Genomic DNA, 12,505 nt, shown 5'->3' with positions numbered 1-12,505 from the left:
ACCAGTATCTCCTGTGTTAGTGGCGAGCGCCTTGCCCGCTGCGCCACCCAGCTGCCCTCCCAATAGATTTTTTTTAGTAATTCATGCGAGTACTTGATCTGGGAAAACATTACTCTTGCCCATCCCTAGTGCCAGCCTGCTCATTGGCAGCAGTTTGGGTTTAAGTGTCTTGTTCAAGGATGAGTAAATGTGTTAATTAATATGGCCAACAGTGATGTCATCAGCAACATTGAATCCTTGTGTTAATTACAGCTCAATGAAATGATATGTAAATGAGAAAATAGCAATACATTGTCTTATAGGGACTGGTACCTTATAGTATCATTGAGCTGTAATTAACACAAGTATTCAATGTCAGGAGAGAGACCAGGAGAGAGACCTGATGACATCACTGGTGACCATATTCAAACTTATTTACTCTCAATAACTGTCAAACTAAAGAAATGCAAAACTATTTAGATATTTTGGATGTGTGTGATTACGTCCAAAATAAATCAACATTCTTTTCTGGTGATGTGCCCCTTTCAGCCACATATTGCAGTGTTTTGCGATTTATTACTGTTTTTCAACTGCAATTTACAGTCTTGAAGTTAAATATAATTTACAGCAGTCTCTACTCCCATCTAGTGCCCAATATAAAGCATTGCACCATAGCAGTAGAACAGGCTGTACACCATACATCAAATAGTTTATTTTCACTTTTGGAAGCCCAATGTGCAATCAACAATGATGTCTGTATTTGATTATGGAGACCGTCAGTACATGTATTCCTCTCCCTTCACCGTAAGACCCCTTTGAATGAGAGCACACTGTGTTTTATCACTGTAGTGGAGATACATTTCTCACTCACCATTGTATTAATCCGTTTGACTTAATAACCCCTACCTGTTATTGAATAAATCCCACAGGAGCCAGGCGAAGCCAGCTCTTAACCCCTGGAAACCTCCACATCAGTCATTCACTCCACCAGCTCACCTGCTCCATCACACACAGCCCCACAACGCTCACCAGTGGAGAGAGACGGACACAGGGAGGATTAAGCAAGTCACCTGCAGGTGAATTTTACCTACTGGGTTTACATTTAATTCCTGTAGTTTTCCTGCAGTTTAAATGTATTTTCCTCCCTGTCGTTGTGTGTTTGTCGGGGTATTTCTGTGTAGAATAAGCGTCAGCGCAGCTAAATGCTAAGGTTAGCTGCTAGCTAGCCTGCTACTCTGGTCAGTGTCCACAGCACGTTTTATTATAAGTCTACCTAACCATATGACGGGTGTTTCAGAAGGCACAAAATTACATAGTTATACAGGTCATTTAGGAAAAAATGATATTTGTGATCCTTGATGTAGAATAATTTCTTGTCAAATGTTGGTTCCAGTGCATGTCGACGTGGTGCAGCCAGACCATCCGGTGATCTGTCATTATGGACATTTGTTGTAGAGTTATTTCACGACAATGTGGTTAATGTGCTTCTTTCAAATGCTCCTGCTTAATTTATGATATTATCAGATAACTACAGTTGTTGGTTACAAGCTATTAATTTACTCAGCCATTTACATATTTCTCTTAGATGGTGTTACGTACCCCCGTGGGGAGACGCAACACAAGGCCACAGACAGGGTAGGTGAGGGTGCACTGCAGTGACACAAAACGCCAGAGACAAATTGCAAAATAATAATATTTATTTCACAAGTAAGGATCAGCAACACAGAGAGCAAAGAGGACCTACCAGTGAGCACCAAATCAAATGTTAAAAGGAAACAAACCCCCCCCCCCTTTACAGGCGCGGACGCCCCAAAGTACAGGTGGTGGTGCTCACTCTAAAGCTGGTGTCTTTAACAGTAGGTCGCCTACGTGATGCAGAATGTAGACCCAGGGTATCTTCCTGCCCTCAATGTCCCTGTGTGCGAAACAAAAGGTTAATACAAAACAAAGCAATCACCATAGGCTGGGTGACAAGGAATAAACAAATACACAAACAGGTTATGGGTTAACAGAAATGTAGAACAAAGAACACACCAAAACACAATGGAGTGAACCAGAGCTTTCGCCAGCTCTCAAACACCAAACATGAGCAAATAGAGCATTACCTAGCTCACACACCAAACATGAGCAAATAGAGCATTAACTAGCTCAAATATACATACCCACACTTACAGTGGCAAATGGCAAAACAGAGCCAACAGTATATATATCCCACACAGGGTTTGGTCCACGCAGGCACACACAGAATTATCACCAAACACAGAGAGACACCCACCACCACACTGAGCCAAAAGAGCTAACCAACACTTCTTCTTCTTCTTCTTCTTCTTCTTCTTTTCTATTTTTTGGCGGTTGGCAAACACTTTCGACGAGCATTACCGCCATCTACTGAAAAGGAGTGTGGATCTGGATGTCCTAAATCCTATAAAATAAACCTGTCGTTCTCAAAAAATAAAACAAACTCTCCATACACACTTCCCCAGAATTCCTTTGCAAAATATCAACTATTTTAAGCGCTATCTTTTCCCTCTTCAAATCCCTAATAAGACCTTTCCTCTGCCTTTGATACAATGCACACTGCTCTACCACATGTTCTACCGTTTCTAGACTAACCCTACACTCACATTGCCCATCAATATGCTTTTTTAACATAACTAACGTACTATTCAACCCTGTATGCCCCAACCTCATCCTTGTAAACACGTCCTCTTCTTGCTTGCTCCTACTAGTAGCCCTACTCCAACCCACCCTCTTCTGCACCCCATAAAACCATCTCCCTAACCTCTCATTATCCCACATGCCTCTCCATTTTTCCTTAGCCTTCATTTTGACTATACTCTGGATTTCAGCCTTACTAATCTGTACATTCATTGTAACTCCATTAAGTCCACAAGCTCCTTTGGCCAACTTGTCCGCAAACTCATTCCCTCGAACCCCTATATGGGCCGGCACCCACAAAAAGACCACCGTACTACCCGAACGCCTAAGTCTGTCCACCATCTGCACTATTTCCAGCACAATATCCATCCTTGACTGGGACACTACATTTTGTATACTCACCAACGACGACAATGAGTCTGACGCAATTAAAATTTCACCCTTAGGCCTATTCTCCTCTATCCACGACAACCCTATCATTATAGCTACTAATTCTGCCGTATACACTGCTAGACCGTCACTCAATCTCTCTTTTTTCGAAATGCCAAGACTTGGGATTGTAAATGCCGCCCCCACTCTGCCTGACTCCATTTTAGATGCATCTGTATAAACCACCAGTCCTCCACCATACTTTAACCCAATATAACCCTCCACCACCCGACTACTAATCTCCTCTCTCTCCTTCAACTCCACCAATTCTATATCAACAACAGGGGTCTCCATCAACCACAGAGGAACTACTGGGAAACAGACTGTCGGACACACACTCATCTCCAGAACGCCCATCTCTCTAGCTTTTGCCTCTATAACCCACCCAAAACTTTCTATCTGCACCTTCTCTCTTTCCTGACACTGCACTAATACACCTTTGCTAATATGATCCTCCTTATGACCCCTAAGATTGGCCCAATACACTAACCCCAACTGATCTCTTCTAATACTCAAGGGCATTTCTCCCATCTCCACCTGGAGTGCTGCAATAGGTGTAGTCGTCATAGCCCCACAACACAATCTCAACGCCTTACTCTGAATTACATCCAACTTACGTAAATGAGTTTTTGCTGCCGACCTATAAATAATACACCCATAATCAAATAACGATCTGATGAGACAAATATAGACTGTCCTCATAGCATCCCTACTGGCTCCCCAATCCAGCCCTCTCAAACACCTCATCACATTCAGTACTTTCTTACATTTATCCACCATCTTACATATGTGCAAAGACCACGTTAACCTCTTATCAAACCACACACCAAGATACTTAAACTGCTCTACCCTTTCCAACATTTTATCACCTATCGATATACTCAACTCTTGGGGAATACTCCTCCTTGAGAAAAATATTGTTTTTGTTTTGTCAATTGACAATCTAAAACCCCACTCAAGCGACCACCTTCTCACCTCATTTATTGCTTCTTGCATTTTACATACTATATAATTGAGATTCCTCCCCCTTTTCCATATAGCCCCATCATCCGCAAACAGCGCTACCTTAACGGACCCTTCCAAATTCTTAAAAACATCATTAATCATTATCGCAAATATCACTGGACTAATAATACTTTCTTGTGGAGTCCCATTCTCTACCATATATTCCTCACTAAACACACCATTAATTCTTACCACTATATTCCTATCAGACAAAAAATTATTTATCCACTTAAGCATCCTACCTCTAATTCCCATTTGATGAAGCTTAATAATAAGACCCTGTCTCCAAACCATATCATAGGCCTTTTCAATATCAAAAAACACAGCAATAACTGACTCCTTATTTACCTGCGCTTTCCTAATGTCGTCTTCAAGCGCAACAGCAGGGTCCATCGTCCCTCTCCCTTTCCTAAATCCACTTTGGTAGCTATACAATAATCCTCTCGTTTCCAGCCAATATACCAGTCTATCATTAATCATTCTTTCCATCAACTTCCCCATTTGAGACGTCAATGCTATGGGCCTATAATTACTTGGGTCTTTTGCGTCCTTACCAGGCTTTCTAATAGGAACGATAACTGATTGCTTCCACCCTCCAGGAATCTCCCCTTCAGACCATACTCTGTTAAACAACCTCAGTACCACTTCTTTTGACATAACACTCAACTTCTCCAACATAGCGTAACAAATATTGTCTCTACCTGGCGTTGTTTTCCCCACTTTCCTCAATGCTCTAGCCATTTCATGCACTGTAAATGCTGTATTTAATACCCTATCCTCCCCATCTTCACCAAATTCTACATTTCCTCCAAACCTATCCACTGTCAACTCTCTCCCTTCCCTTTCTTCCTGCGTCAAATTATCCGAGCTATACACTTTAACTAACGCCTTCGCTATTGCTTCGGCCTTTTCCACACTGTTAGTAATAACTCTCTGTTCTACTACCAGAGCAGGATACTCAAGCTCCCTCCCAACCCCTCTCATCTTCTTAATCATACCCCAAACCCTCTGGATTGGCGTAGCCCTTCCTAAAGTATCACAAAACTTCCTCCAGTACTCCTTCTTCACTTTCTTAATTACTTTCCTCACTATTGCCATCGCTCTCTTATATTCTATTAACTTTTCAAAGTTATGAGTCCTCTTTAGCTCTCTAAATGCCCTATTCCTTACTTTAATTGCTTCATAACATTCCTTAGACCACCAAGGAACTATCCTATTCACCCTCTTCTGCCCAGTCTTAGGAATTGTTAATTCTGCCGCTACAATAATACTATTAGTCACCTCACTGCACATGCACTCACTATCTAGACTCTCATTATCCATACCCATAAGCCCACGCTCACTCAATACGGCATAAGCCTCCCAATCAGCCACACCCAATTTCCACCTCCCTCCTCCCAAAACACTCTCCCTAATAGGGTTCATCTCCATCTGTAACCTTATAGGATAGTGATCGCTGCCAACTGTACTACCAGTCAACACCTCCCACTTACACCTATCTGCTAACGTAGCCGTAACTACTGTTAAGTCTATAGCAGACTCATTCCCTCTTGCGACATCCACCCTTGTACCCGTTCCATCATTCAAACACACCAGTCCTTTCCCCTCCAAAAATTCCTCTATCACTTCACCATTTGCATCATTCCTATCTCCCCATAATGAACTATGCGCATTAAAATCCCCACACCAAACTACTTTACCTCCTACCCCTTCCCACATTTCATCTAGCTGTCCCATCTCAATCTGCCTACATGGATTATAAAAATTTATAATTTGAATACTGCCCTCTGCAACCCAAACTTCAATACTAATGTACTCCAACTCCCTACCTATTCTCACCTCCCTATATTGCAACCCTCTCTTTACAAAGGTAACACACCCTCCTCCATTACCCCCCTCCCTATCTCTCCTAACACCAACATATCCATATATTACAAAGTCTAATGTGCTCTTAAGCCAGGATTCCTGTATGCAAATCACATCTGGTTTGGTACTCAGATCTTGAACAAACCCTTTAAACTCTTGACCATTCGCAATTAGACTTAGTGCATTCCACTGCAAAACCACTAGGGTTGACTTGGACCTATCCATGCTGGCATAGAGGTAGACTCCGGAGCTTCACCCATTCTACTGAGGTCTTTATCGATCTTTTCCCAAGACAGGCCACCCAAATCTAGAAATTTACCAGCCCCTTTCACAATGATTTTGATCCTCTCAGTTCTACTCTTAGCCTGCTCAGTACAATTGATCACATACGCTATAAACAGTACCAACTTCTCCGGGTTAATCACCCCTTGATCCACCACCATCCCTGCTTGAACCACTTCTTGCCCCCGTTGGTTTCCCACCTCACTACTTTCCTTCTTATTCTCTAGATCCACTACTTTCACAGCCTCAGCATACGTCAAGTTATTAGCTGCTCTCACCTGTTGCACAACAACCGCCTTTTTACTGACCAGACATCCACCATATCCAGCCGTATGATCCCCACCACAATTACAGCATCTCCTCACTGCCCCCTCCTCACACTGTCCATATTCATGATCACCCCCACACTTTCCACACCTCCGTCTAGCCCTACATACTGCGGCCACATGACCAAACCTCTGACACTTGAAGCATCTAGTAGGTGGCTGGATATATTCACGTACTGTGAAGCTCATGAACCCTACCTTTACTCTCTCTGGCAACGTTTTCTCACTGAATTCCACCATCACCGACTTACTTTCCACCCTCACCCCATCCCGCCTTGCCATCAGTCTTTTCACACCCACAACTGTACCTCCTTTAAGTGTTCTTTGAAGAAACTTCAAATCTTCTCCCAGGGGCACCCCTGAGATAACCCCTCTTGCGCCTCGTTCAGCAAACTCTCTCACCTCCTCTAACCCACGCCCGCAAATCATCTTCACTCCCATCATTCTATCCTTCTGCACCTTGTCCTTACACATTACCAACAACCTTCCATCTCTCAACCGCTTTGCCCACTCGACTTCCCCACACGCCTTCTTCACCCCCCCAGCTAACTCCATAACCCCTATATCACTTAACTCAATTCCTTCCTTAAACTTAACTAGTACCTTCAAATTCCCCATCTGCTCAGACTTCTTTCTCACATCCCTACCGTCCTGCACATCCTCCTCATCCTCCCGTTCTTTCCTCTTATTCTCCTCCCGCGCACTGCCTTCCAAACCCTGCCCACGATTCCCTTTACCCTTCCCTTGCATCTTACTACCATCTACCTGCTCTACTTCACCGTTATCATTTCCCCCTTCCATATCTTACTCATTCCTATCCTAAATCTAATCCAGATCCAGTCACAAATCAGTCTTACCAAATCCGCCACGACTCTCCTCGCACTACCAACAAACAAACTCGCTCTCAGGTGCATAGCTAACCAACACTGCACACAATTGGGGTATATGAAGGGATGTGGAGGTTAATTAGTCTGATGAGCCTCAGCTGCTGCTGCTGCTTCTGCTGCTGTAACTGGGAGACACCTGAGAATGGGATATGTTACACAGGAGGGAGACAAAAACAGAACAACCAAAACATGCCTATATACACACACGCACAACAGATAACATACATAACCCCCATATATATACACATAAGGACACCGTCCGTAACAGATGGGGTGGCAAATTGAATGGAATTTAAATTATTTACTGACTATAAAATATGTTACATACATAGATAATGGATATATGCAGCCTCACCAGGAGGTATCATATTGTTGGACACAGTAAAGCCCAAGAGCTTCTTTTCATCGTGGTCCTTTACCTGTTGGTGTGTGTTTCACTGTGTGAGTGAGTACATGAGAACATAAGATAAGATATCATTTTATTGATCCTGCACTATTTTACTCTGTCTATTTTATCTTACTCTTTGTATTATTGTCGTTCTAAAACTGAATCAAACCATAAACACGATGGCCTGTTGGGATGTTAGATCCTAATGTGAAACATGTTGATTTTATGTCTGCATGTGTTCATTTTATGCCCGTCTTTTTTCTGTTGTGAAGCACTTTGAGCTGCAGTCTCTGTATGAAAGGTGCTATACAAATACAGTTTATTATTATTATTATCCCCATGGGGAAATCCGGGGGGTACATCATGCATAGGTATAACGTTTATGAATTCCTACTGTAATTAAATTCTCACACCATTATTATGCATGGCGATTACATTGAGAACAATCGGAGGTACAAATAATATAAACGAAGAGAAACAAACCGTCTGTCACGACTTCGTCCTTCAACCTAGGTGCACGGACTGCAAACAACTAGTGAGGGGAAACAATTCAGCAACTCTTTGGAGGCCGATGTTCTATGTTTCTCCCTTATATAGAACCTGGGAGGACTAACCCCTTGGATCAAATCTGAGGTCACAAGTCTCAGGGTTATCATAGATTCAGAACTGAACTTCCATTCTCATATTAACAAAGTGACCAAAACATCGTTCTTCCATCTCAGAAATATAGCAAAAGTACGACCATTTATTAATCAAAACGATGCTGAGAAGCACTTTGTTTTTACTGTCTATTCTATTTTTATTATTTGCATTACTGAATGAAACTGTAAACAGAAAGGCCTATTGGGATGCTAGATCCTAATGTGAAACACTGTGATTTACCTTACCTTGCTACCTCTCTATCTTTTTTTTATACTCTCTTATGCCTGTATTTTTTACTGTTGTGAAGCACTTTGAACTGCAACTTCTGTATGAAAAGTGCTATACAAATAAAGTTTATTATTATTATTATTATTATTATTATTATTATTATTATTATTATTATTATTATTATATATAAAATCATAAGAAAAGCATTTTCCATTTATTGACGAGATCATCCGTGTGGCTCCGATAGGTACTTCATCCACGGCGTGTGTCGGGAGGGGAACATGTGCGTGTTCTCTCATGACCTGGCCAACAGCAAGCCGTCCACCATCTGCAAGTACTACCAGAGAGGAGTGTGCGCCTACGGAGACCGCTGCCGGTAGGTGGACAGTAGACAGCCTTGTGGTTGGATTTCCTTTGATCCTCATGTAGTATTCAGGGCTCCAGACTAACTCTTTACATTGGTTGCACCAGTGCGCCTCCAGCACATAATTTAGGTTTACCCAAAGATGTTCACTGCGCCTTTTGCCACTGCAATAATACATTTTAAGTGTTACCCTTACCATTACCATTTTTGTCAGTTTCCATACACATTAGTAATTTCTTAAGATATTATGTAAATTATTGTAAAAAATAACATTGTATTACAGTTAGCTTGAAAAGTCCAATCCTTCACTTTTTTATGTCTATTTTAACACATTCAGCTCAGCTCCAGTTAGAGCTGTCCCCAAGCCTGTTTTTGGGATTCGAACATTCTACAGTCTCCTCCCCATCATATGTATATATATTCTCTGTTAGGATCTATGGGTAACAGTACTGTATATTTGCATATTGTATATGTCACAAATGTAACAGTACTATATATCTGTATGTCATGTATGTGCCTATGCCATGAATATCATGATATATATCTGTATGTTGCATATGTCATAAATGTCACTATGAATTGAAAATGGGGGACCCTGATGTAAAGACAAACTGGTCTGCATCCCCTTAACAATTGTGTGTATTGTACCCATTCTGCAATCTGTTAAATAAAGTTTTCATTCATTCATTCACCTCCCTCGCGTATTTTATGGCCACTTCCGTCCGCGCCTCACTCCAGCGTACTTGACTTACTCACAGGTTTTTTCTAGTTCAGTACTGTAGGCACATAGCGAATGAATTAATGAATGAATGGAAACTTTATTGACAGATTGCAGAATGAGTACAATACAGTACGGCTCAATACACACAATTGTTAAGGGGACCAGAGAAAGACTTTTGGCTTGTTTACATCAGGGTCCCCCATTTTCAATTCAGTGAACATTGCTGCGGTTCTACCTACTTACTGGTCACGGGAGGCTTCAATAACGTTTGAATGCTAATCCATTTTGTGAGTACATTTGTTGAAACATCTTTGTTGGCCGACGGCTCCTGCTACCTTAACGTTAGCTGCGTTAGCTAACGTTACATAGCTTAATTGGTGTATGACTTACCTGTGTAACGTTAAGCAGCTTGTGTTCCGCTGGGAAAGCATCACTGCATACACTTTGTTTAATCCAAACGTTCATTCGGAAACGTTGTATTATGAAACCAGTATGAGACACTTATTTATCGTTTCAATTCGGAAAGTTGACGCTCACGATGGCTATTTTGTTTATCTGTCATTCAGCCCATGCGAATTTCAGGGTGATGATCAGAGCCAATCAGAGGCAGGTCGGGGCTGGTCTTTGCATAATGGACGTGTTATAGCCAATCAAAGGCAGAGATTTCTTTTTTTTGAGAATGCACATGGCCACGGGAGTAGGGTATATCTGCAGAGCCGCAAGCCCAACGTCTACCCTATTGGGCCACGGGGAAAAAGACGCTACACACACACAGACAGACCTGCTGGGAGGTGCACCAGTGCAACAAGGGAAAACATCCAGTCTCACTGCACTGAAATTTGGTCGCAAAATGCGACCCAAACAGTCGCACTCTGGAGCCCTGAGTATTGCTTTACATTTACATTTAGTCATTTAGCTGACGCTTTTATCCAAAGCGACTTACAAGTTCTGTACGACAAGTCATCAGGAAGGGTACAACTCTATCAGCTGAGTAACAATGTTCATCAAAGTGTTGAGTGCTACAGTGTAGGTTAGTATATTGTGTAATATAGTTAGTATAAGTGCATGACAGTAAGGTTAGTTAGGATCAGGGATGGGTACCGAATTCGGTACTTTTGAGGCACCGAACCGAAACACATCGGTACTACCGAGTATCGAATCGAGTGAGAAACCGAAAAGATAATTTTTTCTTTTTTTTTTAACTTTTTTCTTTTCATGTCAACGTTCACACGCACAATATATGCTTACCTAGGATTTGACGTGATTCAACAACAAAGCAGTCGGAGCAATGACAAGCCGAAAAACGGTCGAAATTGTAGTTATTTGAAGTTTGGATTTTTTTTACACGACTGAGGTAGGTAAATTAAATTTCTTGAGACTAAAGTACCGTTGGGTACCGGTATCGATTCACAGGTACCGGTATCGGTTCAAATGTGAAAGGTACCCATCCCTAGTTAGGATTCGATATTTTTTTGTATTTTATTTGAATTTCTTTCAGATAATGGTTGAAGAAGTGCGTCTTTAGTCGACGGCGAAAGATTGGACGGGTTTCGGCTGTAGGGGTCTTGAGGGTGTGTAGTTAGAGACCATTGACCGGAGGTAGGCGGGAGCGGTTCCCTTTGCCGCACGGTATGCTAGGTCGAGGGCCTTGAAGCGGATTCGTGCAGCAATGGGGAGCCAGTGCAGGTCCCTAAGAAGATTTCTCACTCACCATTGTATTAATCCGTTTTACTTAATAACCCCTACCTGTTATTGAATAAATCCCACAGGAGCCAGGGGAAGCCAGCTCTTAACCCCTGGAAACCTCCACATCAGTCATCACTCCACCAGCTCACCTGCTCCATCACACACAGCCCCACAACGCTCACCAGTGGAGAGAGAAGGACACAGGGAGGATTAAGCAAGTCACCTGCAGGTGAATTTTACCTACTGGGTTTACATTTAATTCCTATTGTATTTTCGTCATGTTTTTTTGGGGGGTTTTCTGTGTAGAATAAGCGACAGCGCAGCTAATGGTAAATGGACTCTATTTATATATATATATCCAAAGTGCTTTACAACTTATGCCTCACCTTCACCCATTCACTCACACATTCACACACCGACGGCGGAGGGAACCGTGCAAGGTGCAAACTTGAAATAGGCGCAAGTAATCGATTACTAGGGATGGGTACTGAATTCTGTACTTTTTAAAGGTACCTACCGAAACACGTCGGTACTACAGAGTATCGATTCACGTGAGATCCAACAGTGCCTACTTTCGGTTATGAGAGAAAAATAAAGTGACTACCGGTATATTTATTTTTCCAAATAAATATATTTTGAATTACAAAATTCACAATCCGTCAATGTCATTAACATTTTCAGTGCCCACCACGTGATAACACGTGTTATCAGCCCGACGCCTGAATGCCCACCACGACAATTAGCGTGTTATTTTTTTATTAGCGATCTGAATTAATATTTCATAAACCGAGTCTCCCGTTGGTAAACCAGCCCCATCACGAGCTCAGATGTGAAAAAACCGCCCTCTATCGTCTCCCAGATGGTAATGCACCCTTTTGGAATGGACTCAATGAAAATGGATGAGAAAAGAAAAATCCGGAATCCACATTTTACTTCTCAGGCATGTACCCCGAGCCGATCGGATTCATTGTGGAGCATCAGAACAGCGTGGTAGCTAGCTGGCTGGCTGGCAGTTCATGGTGCAGTAGCTGGCTGGATAGCTGT

At 42.2% G+C, this 12,505-nt stretch overlaps 1 protein-coding gene across 1 annotated transcript in view; it reads left to right on the top strand.

Annotated features, from left to right (window-relative positions):
• LOC311229403 (uncharacterized protein) overlaps positions 1 to 12,505 on the top strand; it is a gene marked incomplete at its 5' end in the record, with an annotated part of 76,335 nt that overhangs the window by 20,235 nt on the left and 43,595 nt on the right. The window contains 3 exons of the mRNA XM_084315487.1: positions 909 to 1,055; positions 8,938 to 9,066; positions 11,545 to 11,690. Coding sequence (XP_084171613.1) covers positions 909 to 1,055; positions 8,938 to 9,066; positions 11,545 to 11,690 — 422 coding nt within the window. The remainder of the gene's footprint in view (positions 1 to 908; positions 1,056 to 8,937; positions 9,067 to 11,544; positions 11,691 to 12,505) is intronic.

Source organism: Notolepis coatsorum (genome assembly GCF_963971535.1).
Source record: "Notolepis coatsorum genome assembly, chromosome: 6".
NCBI classification, from domain to species: domain Eukaryota; kingdom Metazoa; phylum Chordata; class Actinopteri; order Aulopiformes; family Paralepididae; genus Notolepis; species Notolepis coatsorum.
This window is presented reverse-complemented; position numbering and strand designations above follow the sequence as displayed.